Source organism: Rhinopithecus roxellana, chromosome 8 (assembly GCF_007565055.1).
Source record: "Rhinopithecus roxellana isolate Shanxi Qingling chromosome 8, ASM756505v1, whole genome shotgun sequence".
NCBI lineage: Eukaryota > Metazoa > Chordata > Mammalia > Primates > Cercopithecidae > Rhinopithecus > Rhinopithecus roxellana.
In genome coordinates, this window is record NC_044556.1 from 65,181,662 (window position 1) to 65,208,580 (window position 26,919).

The 26,919-nt window shown below is 35.3% G+C and overlaps 1 protein-coding gene across 4 annotated transcripts in view; it reads left to right on the forward strand.

Moving 5' to 3' along the window:
- MARK1 (microtubule affinity regulating kinase 1) overlaps positions 1-26,919 on the forward strand; it is a 143,029-nt gene that overhangs the window by 57,250 nt on the left and 58,860 nt on the right. For all 4 annotated transcript variants that reach the window (XM_010368083.2, XM_030937015.1, XM_030937014.1 and 1 more), the window contains exons 2-6: positions 1,834-2,037; positions 3,553-3,606; positions 20,566-20,614; positions 22,083-22,148; positions 26,359-26,429. In XM_010368083.2, the coding sequence (XP_010366385.1) occupies positions 1,834-2,037; positions 3,553-3,606; positions 20,566-20,614; positions 22,083-22,148; positions 26,359-26,429 (444 nt within the window). The remainder of the gene's footprint in view (positions 1-1,833; positions 2,038-3,552; positions 3,607-20,565; positions 20,615-22,082; positions 22,149-26,358; positions 26,430-26,919) is intronic.

Below are 26,919 nucleotides of genomic sequence, written 5' to 3' on the forward strand. Positions count from 1 at the left end.
CATCAGAATCGCCTGGAGAACTTGTTGAAACACGGAGTGCTGGACCCTCCCCCCAGAGTTTCATAGTCAGTAGGTCTGGAATAGACCAGAGAATTTGTATTTTGAACAAGTTCTCAGATGATTCTGATGGTGCTGGTCCAGGGATAACACTGTGAAAATTATTGCTTTATTGAATCCTTCCTGTGTATCTGGTAACCTGTAATGTGCTGAGTGTGTAAAGATGAAAAGAAAACATCTCTGCCCTAAAATTGTTTATAACAGGGTGGTGGGAGACAGGCAAGTAAATGTATAATGATAGCACAATGGAAAGCATGCTGTGATACGTGGAAGTACAGGTTGTGGTAAGAATACACCAAAGTGCATCTAACACAGGATGAGGCCAAAAGCTGCAGAGGTGTGTAAGACCCAGCAAAAACCCTTAGTCCTGAGCTGAGTTTTAAAAAATTATCATAAAATAAAACAAAAAGTAGTTACAAATAGAAAAATGACTTTGAATCATGCTTTGCATGAGATTGGTAAATTGATTCCTCTTTAATGTTGCCTTTAAGATCAAAATTCTTTAGGAAGCTGTTGCTCGTATAGGTGGGGCAATATAACTCTGCATTATTTTGCAAACAAAAGATATCCTTTCCTTTGTTATTTTGTTTTACTCTTCTTCAGCAATTTTTTAAGATGCCAGAGAAAGATGTTGTGTTTATCATGTGTGATTCAACGTTTTCACAAAAACTGCTAGAAACTTCATGTATGTCAAAATACAGACAAAACTAGACAAGAACAGGAACAATCACAGCTAGTGAAACAGAGCTGGTTAGGCAGCTTGACCTGGGAATTTAGGTGCTGAGTCCATAGGTGAACAGGATCAGCTATCCATTGCAGTTGTAGGTTAGTGTGAAGCCATGAGACAAAGTGACATCTTTGCCTCCACAACAGCACTGATGCAATGGATAGGTTATGGACCTGGGCAGGACTATAGATAGCTTTCACTTGGACACGATAAACTGGGTGAGGGGGTTGGGCAGGAATGAATTATAGGTATACTTGAGGCAGGCTGCTCATTGGTCAGTTCTTTGAGTTATATGCCCCCAAAATGGAAGCAAGAACATGACAAATGTCTGGGCTAGTTTTGAGAAAGAGATTTACACCCATGAGGTTGTCTTGGCAATAAAGACATTCTGCCTTTTTAATGAAGCAGCCCTGAACGATACTGTCATCAAACCTAAAGAGATAACACCTTTATAAGGAATAATGGTTTGTGAGGCTTCTGGCTGTATATTTATTTACAATTTTAAATTGAAGGCATATCCCTAAAGCCATGTAGAATATTTCATTTCATTTTATTTTTTTGAGATGGAGTCCCGCTCTGTCACCCAGGCTGGAGTGTGCACTGACGTGATCTTGGCTCACTGCAACTTCCGCCTCCCAGGTTCAAGCGATTCTCCTCCCTCAGCTTCCCAAGTAGCTACGATTACAGGCATGTGCCTCCACAACCGGCTAATTTTTGTGTTTTTAGTAGAGATGGGGTTTCACTATATTGACCAGGCTGGTCCTGAACTCCTGACCTCAAGTGATCCGCCTGCCTTGGCCTCCGAAAGTGCTGGGATTACAGGCGTGAGCCACCATGCCTGGCCTGAATATTTCATTTTAAGCAATTATACCCTACCTGGTAAAGGGAGCTGAAGTCCAGAAGAAATTATAAATAGAACGCTCAAACTTTAAAAGGATGTAGTGCAATATATTTTTATTGAAGAATTGGTAATGATAATTATTTGTACCCTTTTTACTTGTCCTTTTATAATATAATTTAACAATGAAATCTTGTAAACTTTTTCTTAGCATACATCTGTGGATGGATATACTGAACCACACGTCCAGCCTACCAAGTCGAGTAGCAGACAGAACATCCCCCGGTGTAGAAACTCCATTACATCAGCAACAGATGAACAGCCTCACATTGGAAATTACCGTTTACAAAAAACAATAGGGAAGGGAAATTTTGCCAAAGTTAAATTGGCAAGACACGTTCTAACTGGTAGAGAGGTAAGTTTGCACAATGCCTTTTAATATCTGCCTGGACCTCTCTGGAGTCTTGTTAAAGCTTCCCTATAGCTCATGTTTGGGAGTAAATGACAGTTTCAATATGGTAAACACTGGGGTATGTGTGAATGGAACATTAGTAGGCAGAGGTTTATCATGGCATAAAGGTTGACCTTTTAATATTTAGAAAAGAATTATACATATAAGCATCTTATCAATCAGGTGTGCTGCAGATGAGCTTTCCTCAGATGCTGACTTTCATTATATGATTTCTGTGAACATTTCTGATTTCCATTGCTGCCTAACCCTCAGGAACAAAAGTTCTTGCTGCTTGCGATAAGTTAGGTATAAATACGTAGAAAGTCACTTGCTAATTTGTATGTGTTTAGAGACTACATTGAACAAGTACTTCTGTGTGTGTGGTTTTCTCAGGTAATAAGATAATTGGATTTCTAAAATTTCATGTGTTTTAACTTATATGTATTTATATAGTAAGAATTTATATACTTGCACATATGTACATTGTGTATATATACCTGTATGCTAGGGTTAAAGACTTTATTTGAATAAACATGTAACATTTTGTATTATATAACGTTTACTAGATCTAATTAGGACATTATATAAAAAAAATCTTAATCAGGCCCAATGCAGTGGCTCATGCCTGCAATCCCAGCACCTTGGGAGGCTGAGGCGGACATAATTGCTTGAGGCCAGGAGTTCAAGACCAGCCTGGGCAACATGGCAAAACCCCGGCTCTACAAAAAATACGAAAATTAACTAGGCATGGTGGTGTGCAACTGTAGTGCCAGCTACTTGGGAGCTTGAGGTGAGGGTCACTTGAGCCCGGGAGGTGAAGGCTGCAGCGAACTGTGATAGCGCCACTGCACTCCAGCCTCAGCAACAGAATGAGATCCTGTCTCAAAAAAAACAAAAACAAAACTCAATAAAAATATTTTTAATAAATTTTCACTTTGCTCTCTATATAATATTATTGTCGTTTCCCATTGAATTTGGTTCCTTCTGTCTATTCTGACCCTAGGAGCCATTCAGAGACAGGGAATACTGGGCAGAGCCTTAGATATTCAGGTCCGTTTTGTCAGTTTGCTCTAAGTGAACTTGGATATCCAATCTCTCTACCAGCATAATCGTTTTATTCACATGATATTTAACTTACTGCAAGTTTACAAGCCACTTCCCCCCTATAATTGTTGCTTATCAAGATCATGAGTGAAAGGTTAAGATACAGGATGATTTTTACTTTAAAGAAGGAAACTTAGAAGAAATAGCAACGCTTTCATTTCATTGGCTCAGGATCAAAAGATTAAAGACTTGGGTCAATGGAGTATATTCTAAGGCTGCCAAATTATCAAAACGTTACTATCTGATTATGTGAATATCTAAAAAGAGTGAAATGATATCTAGTTAGGAATGAAACAAATGTTGGGTTTTTTGTAAGTTTTATGAATTAAAATATGCATTTTTCAGATAGAGTTTAATGATTCTTTTGTTTTTTAGGTTGCTGTGAAAATAATAGACAAAACTCAGCTAAATCCTACCAGTCTACAAAAGGTATTTAATTAATTTAATAAGTAATTAGAATGTGAGTTTATCATTAATATATGATGTTCTGTAAAATCAGTCATTCTAAATTTTCTGTTAGCTACAATTCTACATTTCATCAATATGTGAAGAAAAGACATGATATAAAATGTAATGTTTATGACTTACCAAGTAGTTGCTTGAAAACTATCTACTACTTAAATACATGTACCATATGAAAGAAATTTATCTCTTCTATTCAATAGAATAAAACCTTGTATCATACATATTCAGGATTTGAAATATTCAAATATTTTGAAGTATTTTCAAGTATTCAGAATTGACCTCTGAAAATTAGACTTATATTAAACGAATAATCCACGTAATGATAGTATCTGATGTCTTAGCTGTTATATAAAATCAAATGGTGGCCTAAGCCATTTAAACTTTTGTGAATTTTCAGATAAAGTACAGAGACCTTGCTGGTAAGCTTTTTAATTAAAAATCTAGTTAGAAGTTAATATTGTTCGTAGGTGAGTTTCCTTTTATTGCTTCATTTGCTCTTATTCCTTCTTCCACAAGAATGACTAGTCTTTCAGATAACTCACAGTAAAAAATAAGAATGTTTCTTTAAAGGATGAAAATAGGAAACAACATAGAGAGAAAAGAAAGCAGTTAGGACGGGGATTGCCTTAGCAAACCAAAGCTGTTTCCTGTTACTTCATTAATTACTTAAATGAGAAAATTTTCTCAGATGCGCATTTTAGTACTTTAAAAATGAAACGAATGTTTTAACATTTATGCCATATATGATAGGTTTGTATCGAGTGAGAGAATGTACATTGTGACTTTTATTAGAATATAATGGGACCATTGTCACATATGTAATTTTAACACAGACGACTTTGAATTCCTAAAACAGAAAGAATCTTATAAGAAATTGTTAGTATGCTGTGCTTACATCTGCTATGATTGTAGCGTTAGATTAAAAATTTAGGTTTGTGTTATTCAAACTTTCTTCTCATTTGGCTCAGTCCCAGATTTCTTCTTAGAGCTCTGCCTTTGTACTTATTGGAGATTCTTTTGAAAATTTGATAACCAGTTTAACTTTTCATAACACTGATATTTCTGCCCAGTAAGAACATGAAAACTTTGCTGGGTTCGTCTTTTTCTATGAATGTGAGATAATGTATTCTAAGTTTCTTCTGGGAGAAAGTCTCTTCTAGCACCAGTCTTTTTGCTAACCATGATGCATTTGTGTAAGTGACAAAAAGACACCTTCCCTGGACCAATTAACTATGCAAAGATGCTGTTTTTTACTGGGCTGGAACCACAGTGGGATATGTCTTTGCCCACCCGTGTGCTGGGAATCCATTTAAAATGCACAGACTGCGTAACTATACGCAGTGTCCCTGTCTGTGGCTCACCAGCTTTTCTACTTTTCCTGTATTTAGCTGTGGATTACCCTAGCAAATTGAGTGATTTTAAGTGGCATCTAGAACTACTCAGGCCTGTTGTGCTAGCTGGAATACACAGTAATGCGGCTCCTACTCTGTCTTTTCCAAGGTTGTATAAACAAAGTTGTACTTACTGAAACATGTGAACATGAGACTGAATGTTGCTTTCTTTATCTGAATAACTAAAATGTGTACTTCTTGATGATAAGTGATTTCTGTCATATAGTCTACTAATCTTGTTGATAAAGTATTGCTTTTCCAAATAGGCATATAAAAAATGATACAATTTTGTTTTCTCTAATCCGTGAAAATAAAAATAAAGATGAAGACTCACTAAATGTAGCCAGTACACTGTGTGTGTGTGATTGTTTTTTAAGTGATTTACATGTATGTTGATAGATTTACTTTCTTTTAGAAGTTCTGAAGAAAAAACAGATCAAGTCTTCATTAATTCTCATGTGTTTAGAACATTCAGCATTTGACCTTTCCCATTTAGGCAGTGGCATCTCCCAGTCAGTCAGACCTAAAAAGTAATGGAATGTAAAACAATCCATTTTTCCCTAGCATTGAAAAAGATAGTAAAATTTGCCTCCATGTCTTAGGTATACTCATTAAAAGGCAGGTAATTATCGCACATTTATATGAAATAAGGATTCATTGTAATCTCACTTCTAGAAGTGTTTGGGTAAATTTGTTATGGTTTGATCTGAATTTAAGCTGATCCCTCTCCTTTACCCTCTTCTGTGTATCAGATATTTATAGGAATTATTGCCTTCCTTTGCAAACATCAATGATAGATAAAAGAATCTAAAGTTGATACACCAACTGCTTAACACTGCCAAAATACAAAGCTCTTAAAAGTGTTTGGTTTTTGGAATTGTTAAGTATCTTTGGCTTCAATATTGTTCCCATAATATGCTATTATTTGTATTACATATTTTGAATTAATGGAATCCAATTTAATTAGTTTTCATAGTTAAAAAGTATTTAAGGTAGATGCTATTTTTAGTTCTTCCTCTTCAAAGCATTAGTTCTGCCTCATATAATAATGTATTTTAGAAGAGGGTCCATGAACCATACTAGTGATTCCGGTTTTTTTTTTTTTTTTTTTTTTTTTGAGACGGAGTCCCTCTGTGTTGCCTAGGCTGGAGTGCAGTGGTGCTATCTTGGCTCACTGCAACCTCCACCTCCCAAGCTCAAGCGATTCTCCTGCCTCAGCCTCCTGAGTAGCTGGGACGGCAAGCACATGCACCACACCCGGCTAATTATTTTTGTTTGTTTGTTTGTTTGTTTTTTTAGTAGAGATGAGGATGGTCGCAATCTCCTGACCTCGTGGTCTACCCACCTCGGCCTCCCAAAGTGTTGGGATTACAGGCATGAGCCACCATACCCGACCTCCTGGGGTTCTTTTAAACAGCCTACTAATGTTGAAGGAAAAGCAAAACAATGAAACAATATTTTTCATAGTTCATAAATTTGAAATGTTGTAGGATCATTTTCTCAGAGATATCACTAGTTTTGAAACTCGGGCACATCAATTTATGCAAAGATGGCAAAGTTTGTGTCAAGTCTGTCTCAGCTTATAGTCACGGGGTGCAGTTAATCTCTGCTAACATTTTTGTATCTTCCGTGTATTATTTAATAATTTACATTTTCTATTGTTTTACTGTGTTATTTTATGTTCCAAATTCACAAAAGTGGCTAAGTAGTTCAGAAGTGATTTCCTAACTAGTAAAATCTGTAATGAAAATAAAAACAAGACTTACTACAACTCAGAATTACATCATTATATAATAGATGACTGCTGTGTTCAAGTTTTATAGAATGTGAATCGCTTTGCTAGGACAGTGATTTTACACAAACAGGAAAAGGGTAAAAAATTTAAATTATTGAATTCTGAAAATTAGACTTTATTAAATGGATTATCAATTTACCACTCATGTCTGGTGTGTTACCTGTTATATAAAATGTTGTCAAATGGTGGCCTAAGCCATTTAAACTTTTGTGAGTTTTTGAATAAAGCTCAGAGACCTCTCTGGTAAGCTAATTAAGTTTTCCAGAATATCTGCAAAATAATCTTTGTCATGTTGAAGAATTTCATAACGAAAGGTAGAGAGGAGAACAGAACCATGGGAGCAATATTCAAAATTCAATATGTTTTAGCAAATTATCAGAAACCAAACTTGTAAAACCAATCACAAAATTATTGACAAATATTTTTATCAAGGAGCGAGCAGAAGAAGTGCTTTGGAAGTATTCCTTAACAAATGTTACTATTGGACATATACTGAAATATCAGCTACTCTCACATGTACATGCTATACAGCATATTTCACTTTATAGCTGAACAAAACCACTTATGTGCTGAGTACTTCTTTCATACAGTTCTTGTCACATGTGTGGATCATTTGAAGGAACAATTTGGCTAGTTCTTACTTGGGCCAACAAAAACATAAGTAATAAGAGAATTATTATTTTGTGAAATGGTATGTAGACTGCATATCTTTTAATCAATAATGATGAAATACCCCTAGAGCTTTTTTGAGGGTTAAAGGTGGGGATATTCTGCAAGGAATAATACTGCCATGTGAATAAATAAGATTATGCCTAATACCCAGTTACCCACTGTTTCATTCTCCATGAAATTAGTGATCGGCAAGATACTTTTAATTTTGATTTGGTTTTGGACAAAATATTGAAAACAGAGTTTAACATAAAATCATATGAAGAATTGGTGGGAAGTATACTTTTCACGCTGAAATATGAGGATTTTGAGGGAAAAGGTGTTTAAACAAGTGTTTTAAAGGTGATACCAATAATATTAATATCTGGCTAAAATATCAACAGTTTAAATGTTGAGGATGTGATCATCAGATTTGCTGAGAAAACCAAACGGTGCAGTTTAGTGACCAAAAATCTGACTTTTCTAAACTTTGTTAGCCTTCTTTAATTACTGGAGAAAGGGCTCAATGACATATAATTGGTCATTTTTAACATACAGATGTGCATCCAAATATGAAAAATATCTTCCAGAGCAAGCATATCCAAAGAGTATATCAAAAATCTGTTTGCTAATATCCCTCAAATTAAAACTTCCAGTCTTTCAGATTTTGAGTTTAATAAGCTCAACAACCTAGAATTTGACAGCCATACATAATCTTCAGGGAGGAATATCTCTTTAAGGTTAGATTTAGTAATCATTCTGAATGTCTTGAGAATTATCTGAAACATTACCTAATGCTTATTCATTTTCCCAATCTATGACTGTGACTTGGGGATTTTCAGTCTTGCTGATTTTATTTCTTATATCTCTTTTGAAAATATCTGCTTTTATCTTTCTCCATCATGACCAGTTTAGACAAAGTCACTGTTATCTTCTTGTAGCCTTCTAACTGCATCCATTTTATGTATGTATGTACGTACACACACACACACACACACACGCACACACACACACAGAGTTTAAAATGTAATACATAGAGTTTAAAAGTCGTCAAGAATGCAAAATACGTCTGTGAATATCCTATCCCTTTGTTTAAACTTTCACATGGCATTTTATTGTTTGTAGTCCAAAAATCAAATTCATTAACATGGTATAAAGGTCCTACCTTCCTTTTCTACCTCATGGATCATGAACTCCCCATAGCTTCTCTTCACTCTCCTCTTCCCCAACTCCTGCAGCTTTAGTGATTTTCATCTGCTCCTATTCATACTCTATTCCAGTTACCAGGCCTTTGCAACTTTCTCCCACCTGGGTAAGGCTTATCTCCCCTCTTCCCTTAATTAGTCCTTACTCATTCCTCCCATTTCAGCCTAGAGTCACTTCTTCAGGGAAAACTTTCCTATTCCCCTGACAGTGTTAAATCCACTTAACCTCCATAAAATCAAGCACTCATAACCAAGTTATTTATAAATAATCACTTCCGTTTTTATTTGTTTTGGTTTTGGTAGTCATTTTGTTGATTTGTTTGTTGATGCTTTTTGTTTCTGATGTTTTGGGTTTAATGCCTGTATTCTGCGTCTAACTCCGAAAATCTCTATCCTAATTGCTTGGTTTTTAATAGCTGCAAAGCATCCATTTCTGTGTTCTCAAGAAGCTGCTTAAGATATACTGAAATCAGTGTGGAAGAATTTTCTGTTGAGGGAAATGAAGGAGGCTTAGAGTATTTAAGTCACCTATGAAGTTTAGACTAACCATCTGGCTGTTTTAAAAATCACAGTCTTTTTTCTTATTTAGTTATTTTAAGAGTCATATTTTCATGTTTTTCTAAGCTTGGCTGTTTGTTGATATAATAAACTAGTCTATTTTTAATTTTTGGATGGGGACTTCAAAATGTCTTTCCCATTTTAAAAAAGTTGCTTTCTCATGATGTTTATTTATTACACTAAAATGTTTTATTCTAATCTTGTTTTTAAAGAAATAAAACATCACAGCTACAGTTGAAGCCCCATGTGTCATTTCTTGCTTCCAGTCTTGTCTTTTCCTACCTAAAAATAACTACTATTCTGAATTTGGTCTTTCTTATTCCCATTCAAATTTTTAAAAACTTTTTTTTACATATGGTTGTACTTAAAATACAGTATATTTGTTATTTTAAAATGTCCTATCTTTCTGTAACCGGATTTTTTCATTTAACATTGTCTTATAGTTTATTCAGGCTAGTTATATAGTCTTACTCTTTCTTTCTCCCCCCCCCCCCTTTTTTTTTTGAAACAGAGTTTCACTCTTGTTGCACAGCTGGGAGTGCAATGGCGTGATCTTGGCTTACTGCAGCTTCCACCTCCTGGGTTCAGGTGATTCTTCTGTCTCAGCCTCTCAAGTAGCTGGGATTACAGGCACCCGCCACCAAGCCCAGCTAATTTTTTGTATTTTTAGTAGAGACAGGGTTTCACTATGTTGGCCAGGCTGGTCTTGAACTCCTGACCTCAGGTGATCCACCTGCCTCGGCCTCCCAAAGTGCTGGGATTAGAGGCGTGAGCCACCATGCTTGGCCTTGTTCATTTATTTTTTATTGCTATTGTTGGATCCCATTGTATGAATATGCCGTGGTTTATCCATTTTCTCCTTAATATACTACATCTATTTATTTTCCTGTTAGTGGATTTTATTGTTCTATGTTTGTATTTTATTTTGTTTTTCTAGGTAGTTAACTATTTGTTTTTACTATACAGATAATGAATGACCATTATTGTGTATATCTTTTTGAGAAGATACATAGAGGGATGTCTCTCTCCAAGTAGCGTTGCTGGGTTGAAGGGCATGCATAACCTCAACTTTACTAGATAATGTCAAATTGCTCTCCAATGTAGTTGTACCAATTTTTACTTAAGCCAGCACTGTATGAGATTTACTGTTGCTCCACATTCTTGTCAACACTTTATATTACCATGTTTTAAAACTTTTGCCAACCTTATGGGTGTGAAGTTTTATCTAGTTTTAATTTTAATTTCCATGATTTCTAATGAAATTGGCCATCTTTTCAAATTTAGGCTACTTTTAAGTTTTATATCTTCTTTCTGAAATTATTTAACTTTATATCTCTAACAATTACTTTTACTGAGCACTGATTTATACCCAAAGCTGTGCAGGATCTTAGGAGAGATTCTAGTAATATGAAATTGGTACTGGTTTATAAGAAATTATAAGATTTATAATCTTCTTATAAGAATCTTATAATTATCTATGTGAAGACAAAACTTCGGGAAACTGACACAGGCTATCATTTATAGGATATTTCCTTCTATTACTTTGCAATGAATAATTGGCTGCAAGTTATCAACTTTATAAAGAAATACTGAATAATTATTTTACTGTTGTAGTTATAAATCACCTAATATGTATTCATTTAATTATATTCAGATGTCTTTCTGTGCTGCGATTTCATAGGAAGACCTTAAGAAGTTAGCTTAAATTGTTATAGTGCTGCTAGCAATAATTTTACAAAATACTTGACATCCCAATGAGATGTCTAAGAGCTAAAAAAGAAATGACATGATGATCCTAGAATTTAAAAAGCTGAAAGTTTAATCTGTAGGATTCCGTTAACATAGATAAAATATATACATATACACATAATCCCTCAATAAATGGCACTTCTGAGATAGTCTAGACAAGGACCTAGCAGTCTCTTGGAACTGCATGTCACCTTCAGGGTAAAGCTGCACCCACACTTCATATTAATAGGCCAGTAAACTGTCAAAGATACAGATAGAAGTTTTACAAAGATTGCAGTGTAGACAAAGAAGGGTTCCTAACCCTCCTAAAACCCATATCAGAGCAAAATCCTTGAAAGGTGAAGAAGGCTGTGTTGTAAGGCACAAGAACTATATGCCAGCCTTCTCCTAGCCCAGTTTACTGTGACTCTGAAGACAGCCTGGAATAGCTCTCTCAGGAGGAACGAGGTCAGCCATTGCCTTTGTCAAGTTCCCAGTGACCACAGTGTGCTCCTTCTGCCTCAAGATCAAGCAAGCGATGCAGAAGTCCTGTGACATTGAGGAGATCAAGGGCAATTTCATCAGACTGGTGAGCAGGTCTGATGGAGAGAAGACTATGTGCATTTGACTGGCCCCTGACTATGACACTTTGGGTGTAACTAGAATGATGATTGTTTAAGCCATGTCCAGTTGGCTAGTTCTAAAAATGGCAGAATTTTTCTCATCACAAAAAGAGTACTAGTAGAAGAATGGAAGAGATAGGAAGGAACAAAGAGCAGTTGAGAAGAGACAAGGAAAATGCACATAATCGAGGCAAATGTTGACTGACACTAATGGGGTTTGGCTAATCCTGACCTAAGCTCTAGCCAGGAAAGACCCAATTGAAAAGTCAATATCTCCAAAGAACTGAAGATTGTTTACTAACTTTAGTTATCTGGAACAAAGCCAAGAACCAAGAAGGAAACAATAAAGGCCTCTGAACAACTAGAATAGCTGTGATATATATAGAAGACGTATCACGGGCCTTCACTCCTGACTTATTTTCCTAATTTAACACACAATTCTAGCAAACTCTGGCCTTAATTTCCAGCCTACAGCAAACCTGAAACAGTAAATTCGGAGGGGAATAGTAAATTCAGAGCTCTCTTACTAAATTTACATTTGCTAGCAGCATTGTGTGACATCACAGTTTGAAAATGAGAAAGAAAAAGAACTGAAAATTAACATCAGAAACTCAAATGGCACTACTATTCTTAAAAATACCTCTATTTTTTGTACTTGTACCTGGAGGATATGACACATAGAGTAATTAACTTTGTAAAGAATAACTCTCTGTTTCAAACCTCTTTTCATAGTCTAAATGCCCATTTTAACTCTCTCCACTGACCCAAAGAAGTGTGAAGATTGGCACCTTGCTGATGAGGATCTGCTCTGGGTTAAAAGATCACATATGTATATGTGGCTCTTCCTCTCCCTCTCCCTGCTTCCTTTTGCCTCGTGCAGCTCATGCAGAAAACTCTGCCATTAGCTTCAGTCTCTTTCTTTCATGCAGCCAACTGGAAAATAAAGAGTTAGGCAGGGGTTAAGGGGAGTCCTGGAGAGGAAGAGATATCTTAGACATTTGCTGAAGCCATGTGGTACTTTTCAGTTGGCCAAAATTCTCTAGATTTGGAGGGTTATCATATTAGTCTGCTAGTAGGACCATCACAAAATACCACAGACTGGGTGACTTAACAGAAATTTTCTCACCTTTCTAGAGTCTGGAAATTCAAGATGAAGGTGTAGGCAGGTTTGGTTTCTCCTGAGGTCTTTCTCCTTGGCCTGCACATGACCAGTTCATCCCTGACATTTCTTCCTCTTTTTAGGACACCAGTCATATTGGATTGGAACCCCACTCTTCTGACCTTACTTAACCTTAATTAGCTCCTTGAAGTCCCTGTCTCCAAGTATAGTCACACTGGGCATTAGGGATTCCACATATGACTTTGCGGGGAACACAGTTCATTTCATAACAGAGATCCAAATCCAGCTGACAATTCAAGTGTTTCTTTGGGAGGAGAGATGATTGATGGGATAGGAATCTGGTATTCCATTATCCTTACTCAATATACCATGTAAAACATCCTGATGCTCCTTCTAACAGCAACCATTCTTCGACAACTGCCTATCATTTTTAGTCAACACACACCCAAACCCACACACATCTTATTGTTATCGCTTATGTTTTTTTCTTTCTCTTTGTCCAAAACTGCTGAAGGAGAGGAAACTAAGGATTGAACAATATGCTCAAGACGTCTTTGAGATATAGGAACCCAATGGCTGTGTATTGCTGTTTTAATTGGAATTAAAAATTCCGGTTAAAGTTATGATTAGAACTTTGGCCCTACCTACAACTCTTTTTCTTGCTTCTTCTCCGGATGAAAGTGGAGTGGCCTTCTGTTTAGGTGCTGTTTTTGTTATGGATGCCCCAGTTTTCACAAAATGATTTTAATCCTATCCCTCAGCTCATGTCTATTCTTTGTAGAACGGAATAACTACATTCCAGGTACCAGTCAGGGATTAAATTTACTAACTCATTGCAGTCAAAAGCCCAACTTATGAAATAATTAAATAAACAAAAAAACACCCCAATACTTTTGGAGGAATACCTGAAGAATATGCTGCCAGTCTGTTTCTTTAGATTAGTAGTTCTGAAACATGGAGCTGCCAGGAAACATCAGTATGTTTCTGTTAGTTTTGAGATATGTCCCAGCCAATTCTAAGAGAAAACTACCAAATTTGCCAGTAATTTCATAAAAAGTAACTAGAGTCAATTCAAGATTATTCATATGACAGTGTTGTCTTCGATATTCTGTAATTTGATGTGCTTTGTCAAGACAAGATAAAGAAGAGGAGTTAGAATCCAGAAACCAACATGGCTTATTCATGTGGCTTAATGGGCCACACTTCCTAGTACACAGGAAATGCCTGTGCCAATCAGAGTAAGAAACTACCTCTTTCATAGTGTAGTAAGGAACTGTTAATTGAAAAAAGCAGGTTAAAGTAAGGAGTTATTAAAAGTTATATAAACATTTAATACTTCAATTGTACATACAAATGTATATCAAATGTATATGCATTGATTAATCTTTTCATGTAGGGCCAAAGCTTTTTTCTTTTTTCTTTTCTTTTTTTTTTTTTTTTTTTTTTTTTTAGTTTGGGTCTGCCAGCTGTCATTCTGCTTTATTACCTTGTACAGATCACACTCATAAGTTCATAATACACTTCCTACTGTTTCCAGTTTTGTTTTGTTTTAATTAATGAGAGAATTGAATGACACTCAGGCAGCAATTAGAGTAGAAGCCTAGATTTTTTTCCAATCTTTTACATTTATGTTGCCCACACCTAGTTGGACAGCAGTCTAGCAACTTTTGTCTAGTATTTCCAAAGTATTCAGTTTGGTTTGTTTTGTCAAACAACAAACGTGTACTTCATTGGTTCATGTAAAATTTGTATTGGACAGACTTTGAGGCAGCCCTCATGATACCTGCCTTCTGATGTTCACACTTTTGCATTATCCCTTCCCCTTGATTGTGAACAGGACCTATGACTGACTTGCGTCTAACCAGTGTGATAGGGAAAAGGTGATGGAATTTCACTCTCATGATTATATTATATTATGTAAGACTGTCTTGCTAGCAGACTTGCTCTAGAGACTATACTTGCTGGCTTAAGACAGTAAATAGCCATGTTGGAGAAGTCCACTTGGCAAGGACCTATGGACAGTCTCTTAATAGGTAAGGATGACCCCTAGCTAACAGCCACCAAGAAGCCAGGGTCCTCAGTACTAATAGCTAAAAAGAAATGAATTCTGCCAGTAACCTGGGTTAGCTCAGAAGTAGATTTTTCCCTAGTCAAATATCCAGATGAGAACCATCCTGGACAACACCTTGATTGCAGCCTTATGAGACCTGAGCAGAGGACCCAGTTAAGTCTTGCTTGGATTACGGAGCCACAGAAACTGCAAGGCAACAAATGTGTGTTGTAAATTGCTAGGGTATGGTACTTTGTTACTCATCAATAGGAAACTAATATATTAAAGTATCTATTTCCAGTAGTAACTGCAACTGGCAAACATGTTTGGGACCTAGATAACCTCTGGTAAGCATGGTACTCAGCTGCTTGCAGTGTAAGGCTGCAGGGAACACCACTAGCCAAGAGCATTATGGGTGCACAGATGTCACTGTGTGTTGCAGAGGAAATGTAGAGAAAAGATTGGCAGGTTAGTTCAGTAGAGGCCAGTTACAAAGATGTCTGATACACTGAAGTGCTGAGTTGTGAATTTTTAAGTCATTTCCTACAGCTTAACAAATAAATAAAATTTTAACAAGAAAACAAGAATAGATGAGGAAAGTAGAAGTGGTAATTCATTTAGATATTGTATATGAGTATCGGAGAGCAAGACTGATGCCAGGGACTTTTCTGTTAGAGATATGTAATAGCGATAATACAAATAAATTACAAATGAAACATAATAGTGCTGCTTATATTAATAGCAAGTTCATAAACTTTAAAATCTATATCTTATAGCAAAACCAAAATAAGTACTGTTTGTGTTTATTCTTTATAATATGTCCTTGGAGGCTTGGGGAAAACATTATTTTTTAAAAATAATGTTCAATTTTTTAAATTACCTTAGTTACACTTAAGCATTTTTTCTTATAAAATGACTTTTAAATGTTTAAATGGCTGACTACTCAGTGCTTATAAAATGATTTTATGAAAGTCATCAAATAATAAGCTACCATATTTGACTTTCTGGAAAAAATTACTTGGTTACATTAAAACCTAGAATCAACAGATTTGGGAATTTTGGTTTTATAGCTATATGTGAATCTTGTCTGCTCATATTACATGTGAATTTTATCTGCTCGTGCCACAGTAAGAAAAAAATAGATTGAAATAAGAAGTCTAGATCTTCTGCAAATCTAACCCGTAGAGCCCCACCCCTACTATCAGCCTGGGAGTCTCTGGGCAGTGGTCACCTGATGAGGTGCCCCCTTGTTTCTCTTTGGGGTTCTCAGGGAGGTGAGTCTGGGGCGGGTTAGGTAGGCAGAGAGGAGGCTCAGGTGGAGTCAGAAGCCAAGGTAAAATCCCTGAAAGTGTTCTGAGGGGACTACCTGCTCAGACCAAGGGACCCCATGGAGCTCCATTTCTGTTGTCAGTCCTGGGTAGGCCCAGGCAGGGGTGGCATCCTTTCTGTGTCAGAACGAGAGGCCCCCTCAGCCCTCACTCTGGATAATCACCCAGATTCCAGGCACATTCTCCTCTGCTGACCTGAGGGCCGCCACTCAGACCAAGGCCCACACCTCCCTGAGACCCCTGAGGAGGAATTGAGGGAATATGACTTCTGGCTCCCTCTGCCCAGGACCTCCAGGACTGCCCACGGTAAGGACCCTTTCTCTGATGTGACAAATTAGAATCAACAAGATATTTAATGAACATTCTACGTTTCCTACTGTCCACAGGCATCTGGTATTATTGAGGATTCGAACAGGCTTCTAAAAATTGGCTTGAAAAGGCTTGAAAATGAACAACTCGATTAACACATAGGTGAAGGATCTGAACAGACACCTCATCAAAGAAGTTATACAGATGGCAAATAAGCATGTGCAAAGATACTCCATATCATATGTCATCAGAGAAATGATAATTAAAACAATAATGAGATACTGCTACATACCTATTAGAATAGCGGAAGGCCAAAACACAGCACCAAATGCTGGCAAGGTTGTGGAGCAACAGGAACTCTCATCTGTTGCTGGTGGAAATGCAAATGGTACAGCCACTTTAGAAGAGAGTTTGGCAGTTTCTTACAAAACTACACATACCTTTCCATATGATCCAGCAGTTGTACTCCTTGGTATTTACCCAAGGAAGCTGAAAACTTACATCCACACAGAAACTTGCACATGGATGTTTATAGCAGCTTTAGTCATAATGGTCATAACTTAAAGCAACCAAGATGTCCCTCAGTAAGTGAATGGATGAGTAACCAGTGGTACATCTAGACAGCAGAATATAATTTAGCACTAAAGGGAAATAAGCTATCAAGCTATGAAAAAAATTGGAGGAACCTTAAATGTGTATTACTAAGTAAAAGCCAATCTGAAAAGGCTACATGCTGTATGATTTCAAGTATATGACATTCTGGAAAAGGCAAAACTGGTGACAATAAAAAGATCAATGGTTGCCAGAGGTTAGGGAAAAGGGAGGGATGAATAGGTGGAACACATGATTTTCAGAGCGGTGTTAGTATTAGTCGATGTAATACTAAAATGATGGGTACATGTCTAAACCCATAGAATGTATAGTAGTAGCAAGAGTGAGCTGTAATGTAAATGTGAACTTCCAGTGATAATGATGTGTAGGTCCATTGATTATAACAAATGTACCTCTCTGGTTTGGGATGTTGATGGTGGGGGAGGCTCTGCATGTTTGGGGACAGGGAGTATATGAAAACTCTTTGTACTTCCTGCTCAATTTTGCTGTGAACCTAAAACTGCTATAAAAATAAAGTCTATTATGTGTGTGTGTATCGTAGATATGTATATGTATGTATGTATATGTATATAAAATGACATCCGATGCTACTTTCTTTGACTTTTCCTGGTTCACATACTGAATTTGGTCAGTGAATGCAGCTGTCTCTCTGTGGGTCAGATGCTCAGTTCTGACAAGCAGTCAGTAGCATGCTAATAGCTAACTGCTTTTTAAAACCTGTTAGCCTTGTTTGGGAGGTGAAGAGTTCAAAACTCTGAGGAATGCTTCTGGGTGAAGGCTGACTCCTGTTGTCCAAGGCTACAAATAGCAAAATCATCAGTTACAGTGACTTGGAGCTCAAAGGGGCCATTAGGACTGTGGAGCACAAAGGTAGAGCAGACGAGGCTCAGAGTAGCCACTTTGAGAGTCATGAGATAAGGCTAGAGAGAGGTAAATAGGATCTTGATATTTTCCAGAGTCTGGTAGCCAGTGTTCAAGGTTAGGGGTTTTATTCTAATGGCATTGAGAAACCACCAGTGGATGTTAACTAGTGGATAACATATTGGAGGATGGGAGGATAGAAAAGATGTGTGGATAACAGATTGGAGGATGGGAGGGTAGAAAAGAGAGTCAGAATGTTTGTACCAAGACCAGTGGGATTCAGTGTGACAATGGTGTCAGTATGGATGGGTAGACATTGGTGGATTTGAAATAAATTGTGGAGGTATCAAATTTGGTGTGAGAACTCAAGTATTGGGTTTGAATTTCTGTGAGACAGCCAAGTGACAACACTGAGTAGGTATATATGGATTGGATATAAATGTTGGGATGAGAAAGTTAAATTTAGGAGTCAACAACAAATCGATGATATTTGAAGCCATGATAAATCATTAGGAGAAACATGTATTTGAGAAGATAAAGGGGACTAAGGGCTGAACCCTGATGAGCTCCATGTTTAAAGGTTGAGTAGAGTGGGAGAGGTTTAGTGGAAGACTGAGAGGGGCCACTTAGGCAGGAGGATGGTCAGGAAGATGTGCTGTCAGAGCCAGAACAAGAGATGATCTCAAGTGTACTGAAGACCATGAGTACTGAGAGGTTAACCCGCATGCTCTTTGTCCCAAATTTGAAATGAAAATGTGTTTCACAGTTACAGAAAGTACTTGTCTTGAACATGAATGAATCCACCTTTATATTTTATTTACTGGTAGGTAATTTTTAATTATTAAAGTTGTAAGTATCATGGACTTTATAAAAAATTATTTGTATGAATATACATATGCACACATACAGACTCCCTGGGTTTGTGTAGGAATTATTGAGAATAGCTAGTGAAAGCAAGCTTTTTCGTTGCAGGTAAGCCTTAAGTTACTTTGTTTTAATTGGGGTGAACATGTATTGATGCATTTTTGCACATTTTATTTCTTTCCTTAAATTGTGGTAAAATATACCTAACAAAATTTACTGTTTTAACCATTTTAAGTATACAATTCAGTGGCATTAAGGTGCATTTACATTGTTGTTCAGACATCACCATCAATCTCCAGAATGTTTTTCATCTTCCAAAGCAGAAACTCTGTACTCATTAAACAGTAACCCGCCCAGTGCCCCATCCTTCCAGCCCCTGGCAACCATCATTCTACTTTACATCTCTATAAATTTGACAACTCCACTCTAGGTACCTTATATAAGCATAATCATACAGTGTTTGCCCTTTTGTGACTGGCTTATTTCACTTAGCATAATATCCTTAAGGTTTATCCATGTTGTATCTATCATGTCTCAGAATCTCCTTCCTTTTTAAGGCTGAATAATATTCCATTGTTTGTATAGACCACATTTTGTTTATCTCTTCATCTGTTGATAGACTCTGGTTGCGGGGCTATTGTGAATAATGCTACTATGAACATGGGTGTACTAGTATCTGCTTGAGTCTCTGCTTTCAATTCTTTGGGTATATGACATATATCCAGAAGTGGAATTGCTAAATCACATGGTAATTCTATTTTTAATTTCTTTAGGAACTGCTATATATTTTTTTCATGGAGGCTTTATCGTTTGTCATTCCCATCAACACTGCAGAACTGTTCCAGTTTCTCCACATCCCCACCAACAGTTGCTATTTTCTGGGTGGAGTTTGGGGTTGGTTTTTGATAGCAGTCATCCTAATAGATGTAAGGTGGTACCTCTTTGTGGCTTTGATCTATATTTCCATAATGATTAATAATGTTCAACATCTTTTTGTGTTCTTTTGGCTATTGCGTATCTTTGCTGGAGAAATGTCACCTCTGAAAGCAGTAACTTTAGATTTTATTCTGATAAAATGCATATGTCTTAATATACTTTCAGAATATCACCAATTTTTGGTTCTCCTATTTTCTTGAACAAATTGCTTTATTTGGAATCTAACACATACTCAAAGACATGGAGAAAATAATACCAAATTATGCTTTTGAAAAACGTGCCCTATATTGTTTAAAAAGTAAAATGAAAAGCAGGGAAATTTTAACATTTGTGTTTCAAGTCACTTCTTGTCATTTTGTTTTTATATAAATTAGTAAATGCATTTTTATTGTTCTTTAATGTTATTCTACAAATCTACCTAAAAACCTTACTGATCTTTCATTTAAATGTCTGATCAGTCAGTAGAGAGGACTTTCAAGAGTCAAACCCCTAAGGAAGGTGGTTTCTGGGTAAAAATCATATGAAAGAGCATTTAGTTTCATTTTCACAGTGTTTTTCTTTTGTACCTTTTCATAAGGAGTGGGTAAATAATTGTAAGTTTTTTGCATATAGTGTATTCACACACCACACACACACACACACACAGAGACCATTTGAGTTCATCTACTTAAAATTCTTTTAGAAACCAAGTCACAGCGAAGTTAATGTCATAGTCTAAGTTAACATAGCTTGTTGCACAGAGTTGGGACTGAGAAAATACCTTGTTTCAGTTCATTGTCAGAATCCTGTAGCATTTTATAAGCAGATTAATTTCTTCAAATAAATATTTTAATTGGCTCTCTGCTTGCTTGTTTTTTTTTTTAACAGAAATATGTCTACCTGTTTTCTTTAACAGTTATTTCGAGAAGTACGAATAATGAAGATACTGAATCATCCTAATATAGGTATGAAATCTATATATACATATATATATAAAATCAGCAATGAAGTGTTTTCCTTAATTTGAGGGTATTTGAAAAGACACAATGTTTAAGGATAGTTTATTTAAGCAGAAGAAAAGTGATAACCTGAATGATAACCCAGGAAAGTGATACTTTGGGTAAAAATAGATTACAAAGAAGCTAACTGGAGGCTAGAGATTGCTGTTTTCTGCTACCTTGCTATCTTCTGCTCTCCACTAAAATAATTGATATCATTCGGAATTAATGCATACAATTTTTTTTAAAATTTCCTGATTAAATGTCTCTCAATTTAAAAAAAGAAAATGTCTTTTTGGCTGGGCATCGTGGCTTATGCCTGTAATCCCAGCATTTTGGGAGGCTGAGGCAGGTGGATTGCCCCAAGTTCAGGAGTTTGAGACCACCCTGGGCAACATGGCAAAACTCTTTCTCTACAAAAAAAAAAAAAAACAAAAAAACAAAAGTTAGCCAGGCATGATGGTGCACACCTGTAGGCCCAGCTACTCAGAAGGTTGAGGTGGGAGGATTGCTTGAGCCTGGGAGGTGAAGGTTGCAGCGAGCCAAGATCGCGCCATTGCACTCCAGCCTACGCAACAGAGACCCTGTCTCAAAAAAAAAAAAAAAAAAAAAAAAAAAGTCTCTAAGTGAGATTGCAGGTCATTTAGGTATTCATTCATTAAAAAAAAAAAATGACTTTCAAATATTTTGATGCTATGCACTTGGGTTTGATCATAGTTTACAGGCAAAATAACTGCATTTTAAAGAAAGTAAGTTGATTTCAATTTTAGTAAAATTTTTCAGTAAATTCTGATTTCTCCCCATCTTTACAAATAAACTTATTGATTAGATATATTATTATATGAAATCATTTGATTGTGAGAAGTAAAATTCTTTTTAAAATCTGTTTTTTCAGAACACTTTTTTTTTTGCACATTTAAAAATCTTATCTGTATATAGTTGTTAAAGTGCTTATTTGTGGTGACTATTTCAACTACATAAATTTGATAATTCGGTAGTTTTTCTAACCAGAAACTTTTATAATATGACAGAAATACAGAAATTCTTTTGTTTCTGTACCAAAGATTATTTAACATTTTATAATGGCTCACTGTAATATAACATAGTCTCTTTTTAAACTTCAATTTAAATTCTATTTTTCTGATTTTAAGAGTTCTTTTTATTACCTTATTCTAATTTGAAAAAGTAATGGCTTTTTAATCCTAGAAACTTAACTTTTTCAACTCAAGAAGTTGGTTCTAAATCACTTTGTGGTAAGTAGTTTTCTGTCATAGGAGTAATAATCTTTGAGAGACTTTTTGAACTTAAAATTGTGATTAATAATGTTTAGTAAATAGTCAAGTTTTCTACTAGTTTAGTATTACCTTAGATTTTCTTAAAGCATATTCAATCTGTGCTAAGAGTTATAGAGTTGTATCTCTAATTTTTTTTTCAGTAAAATTGTTTGAAGTTATTGAAACAGAGAAGACTCTCTATTTAGTCATGGAATACGCGAGTGGGGGTAAGAATGAGGGTGATTGAAAAGTTCTCTTTGCTGAGACATACAGAAATATTAACACCTAAGGGTTCATTATGACATTTATGTCTTCAGTGTTGTTAATGAATCTATTGTTTTATTTAAATGCTTTCAAATTACATCTTAAGAAAAATTCAGTGTTTACTTTTAAGACCTTTTGATCCTACATAATTATAAATGGAATTTTTGGCTTATTTACAATTTACTTAGGGACATTTTTTGAAACGTTAAATTTGTATTGTCATCTTATAAATGTGTTGATTCTCTTATCTAAATTTTATTATATCATATCATGATTAGAAACTCTTGGCTATCAGCAGGGAATCTCAAGTACAGAATGTATTTAATAAAATCTATAATAAAAGCTTGTTCTAGGTCAGGTGTTTATTTCACTGATTGTTCACATATGACAGATTCTCAATATATATGCCTTTCCAAGATAATTCATAAAATGAATTAAATGTTTCCATTTAAACAAGTATTGATCTATACAGTTTACATGTTAGAGGACTGAGTTGACAGGGAGATAGCAAGATGCATTTGTAGTAGAATATCACATATGTTTTGACGATCATGATGTCAAAAATAGGAATGATTTTTAAACACTGATATGTAATAGAAAATCACCTTCATCTCCTGCACTTTCCCTTAAACAAGAAATGCGTCAGCTCAGAATCACTTTTCTCTTAGACTTAGGACTTCACTTTCTCAGAAATGAGTTGAAAATTTATGGAATTAATCATTTAATAAGTAAAAATAAAGAATACTTAAAGGGAGGTTTTAAGGGCTCAGGATTTAAGCAACTGAAGAAGAAAGAAGGCATCTGAAATTATTTGACTGATTGATTTTTTGCTAATCGATAGAAAAACTTAGTGTTGAACTTATATTGAGCTCTTAGCTAATGAAATTTGTAATTTTTATGGCGATTCAGATTTTGTGTGAACTAGAATAAAAAGGATTTATCTAGTCTATAGCAACTAAACTATATTTATATTGTCTCGTATTTCTTTTTTTAATTTCTTTCTTTCTTTCTTTCTTTTTTTTTTTTTTTTTTGAGACAGAGTCTTGCTCTGTTGCCCAGGCTGGAGTGCAGTGGCGCGATCTCGGTCCACTGTAAGCTCCGCTTCCCGGGTTCACTACGTTCTGCTGCCTCAGCCTCCCAACTAGCTGGAGCTGCAGGTGCCTGCCACCATGCCTGGCTAATTTTTTTGTATTTTTAGTAGAGATGGGTTTTCACCGTGTTCGCCAGGATGGTCTGTATCTCCTGACCTTGTGATCTACCCGCCTCAGCCTCCCGAAGTGCTGGGGTTACAGGCGTGAGCCCCTGCACCCGGCCTGGTATTTCTAAAAAGCTTTCCTATAGATATTAATATATTTAATTGCGTTTGCAGTTGTTTTTACAGATTGAATATTTTAGTCCTTTTTTTTTTTTTTTTGCAAAGCTTTTGTAACCCGAAAAAATATTTCAGTGTAGGTTCTTTTACTTAACTTGAAAATCTATCATTAATGTTTATTATGATAGGATTTTAAAAATTACATTAAAACAACCATGTAAATTTGCATAAAATGGGTATCTATAATAAAAGTAATGAATCTACAAATACCACATAATGAACTGTTTCTCTATTTTTATGTCCTTCAGTTAGGTTGCTGTAATAATCTGTCGCATAGGAACCCCGAATATTATTTTTAGTTTAGTTAGACTCTTTTCTTCCTTTTAGTGATGTAAAGTTTAGAGAAAGGGGCTAGATCCACTTTGATTTGGGAAATTATTATAGACTGCTAAAATTCTGTAGACACCCTTATGTTTTTATAAAGGCCCACTGCAAGGCTGTATTAATATTAATATGTGTACTGACTTAACGGTTAATGGTAAGTACAGTCAACTCTCTATTGGTGCTAATGAAGGGGAGTAATGGCTAGAGTAAGAGTATGTAAGGCCTTCACCACTCTCCTTCAGTAGCATATTTGGGAGGCACAGTGGGGAGTAGTGTAGAGAAATAAGTACAGGAATTCAGACCATACCAGCTGGTCTCATTAAATTCTGATTCCTGCAATAGGTTTTCTTTGAGTTTTGCAAGTTAGTGATTCTGTGACAAAAACCATCATGGTTCTGTGGCAGTAAATCTAGAATCATTTTCTTGCCTTTTTAATCCATAAATGGCAAGGTGACTCTGGAAAATAAAACACTGAATATTTTTCCTCTGAAAATTTCTAGTTGGTTTAGGATCAAACCTGACATGTACACTAGAAAGGTAATGTGAATAAGAGTTAAGTCAGACAACTGCCTCTTTGCCAAGAGTTGATTTTGGTTCACTAATGGAATGAAAATTTTCAGTGATTAGAAAATCAAATAAATCTTTTTTTTTATTTTGAACCATGTTTAATCCAAAGGAGCCTATTAAAAGTAAGTTTCAGGACTACTGTGGAATGATGTGTTTATTCTTTCTTTTGTTCATTCAAACAACATTCATAAAATGCTTACCATGTATCAGGTAATGTTCTAGGTGCTGGGAATACATGAGTGAGCAAAGACAAAGTCCCTGCCCTCAAGACGCTTACATTCTAGTTGGGGAAGTAAATCGTACACAAACAATATATGATAAGTACAGGATTATGTCATGTAAATACCTGGGGTAAGTGTATTCTAGGCAGTACTTAAGAGTAGATCCAAATTTTTCGAACTCTTGTATATATCTTTCCCAACCTAAACTCACATATCTAGAATTAACTACTATGATGGGTTAACTAGAATTAACAACTATTACCACATATCTAGAATTAACTGCTATGATGAGTCAACTAGAGCATCCATTCATTTCTCTGTTCTCATCATCCCATTTAATCACTTAAATATGCTTAATATTATATAATATGCTATCTAACATTGTAGATATATTAGTTTCATGTGACATACATTCATTACGTATTTGGTTTTTAATATTTTATTTATATCCTAGGATTGATATTGCATATATATATAATACATGTGTATACCTAGGTACAAAAATGCCATTTATTGAGTGCTTACTATATGCCAGTTGCTGTGCTAAGCACATGCATTATTTCATTTAATACTTACAACAACCATGTGAGTAGGCGGTAGGTAGAAACTGAGTCTTAATGAAGTTAAGAAATCTTCCTAATAATGTCTTTCAGTAGTACTTAGGGCTAAAACAAAATTCATACCGAAATTGGTCTGATTCTAAAGTCTGGGTTTTTGTTTTTACCACTTTGCTATACTTTACAAGAACACTTTAAGCCATTTTGTGAGTTTTTAATATACATGGATATCTATATGGTACAAATTATAAGGACACAAAAATAAATTTAACTCTTATACTAAGATAATATTTTATTTTTAAAATTGTGTCTCAAGTTTAATTTAGTTTTAAGCTATTACTAACTAGAGAAAAAGGAGAAAAACTTACAGACATGTGAAGTAATGGATCCAGTAGAAAATTTCTACAGCTTCTAGTTACTTTTAAATTATTTCACCAAACATTTATCTATCTACTTTGTGTTCTGCCATGGAGATGAAGATGCAAATTAAGTACAGATATTATGATGATGTTCAAGCAATTTACAGTTCATCTGGGGTAATAGAGATACACACACAAAAGATTTAGTTCTCTATAATTTGTGGCTAACTACTGAAATGTATGAAATGAGTAGAGTGAGAATAAACACAGAGTATAGGAAAAGAAAGAAATAAATCAATGTGGATGGAAGTAGTGAGATGGAATTTTATCCAGGCTACGTGACAGGGAGAATTTAAAAGAGCAATCCGACAAAAAACACTTCATCATTTTGTTTGAAACGTAGGCCCCAAATACAAAGCCAAATTTAATTTTTGATTTCCCAGGCTGTGGCTTCCCTTTACTAGAATGAATAATAAAGAGTTGACTGTATTTTTACATAATACTTGAAAGCAGAAAGCAAGTTTTCTTGGTTGTGTTTTTATGACTTATTTTTTAAAGAATTTTGCTAAATCACAAACTGCTGCAGATACTCAATTTTATATGTAATTTTTTCCTTTTTTCTATTCACGTGTTAGTTTGTAATTTACATAAACTAGCAGAAAATTGTGGGCCAAAAGTTTCTTTATAAACAAGGAAAAAACTTGACATTGCATATATATTGTTAACCAAAAATCTATGTATATTTTACTACCTGCTTTACCTTTCTGATTCAGGTGAAGTATTTGATTACTTAGTTGCCCATGGAAGAATGAAAGAGAAAGAGGCCCGTGCAAAATTTAGGCAGGTATGGAAAGTAGTTTTCAACTTTGTTTTACTGATATTTGTAGTGATGTACAATGGACATTATTACAAACTGGACTTCACAGCACACGGTATTTTAAAAAGAAGAATTCCTGCTTTCTTATATTTTTAAGGATGGAAAACTCCTAAAAAATAAACCTTTCTGAATTTAAATTTAAATAGTTGCAGATGGTTATTTTTAGATTGTCATGAAGAGTAAATATTTATAGATGAGACTCACCCTATTAACTCTCTGAGAGTCCTGGAAACATAGACTAGACTGACATAGGAAAAAAATAGTTAACCCTTTGAAGTCTTTATCCAGTAATTATTATAAATTATTACTGGCTTTATATATATAGCATGTATGTGTACTATTTAAAGAGTATTGTATTATATTCTTTTAATTAAAGATGTTTTGGTGTTTAAACTCATTTTTGTAGATTTAAAGAATATGGTCAATTTTATTTAACCAAGTAGGCAAGAAACTTTGC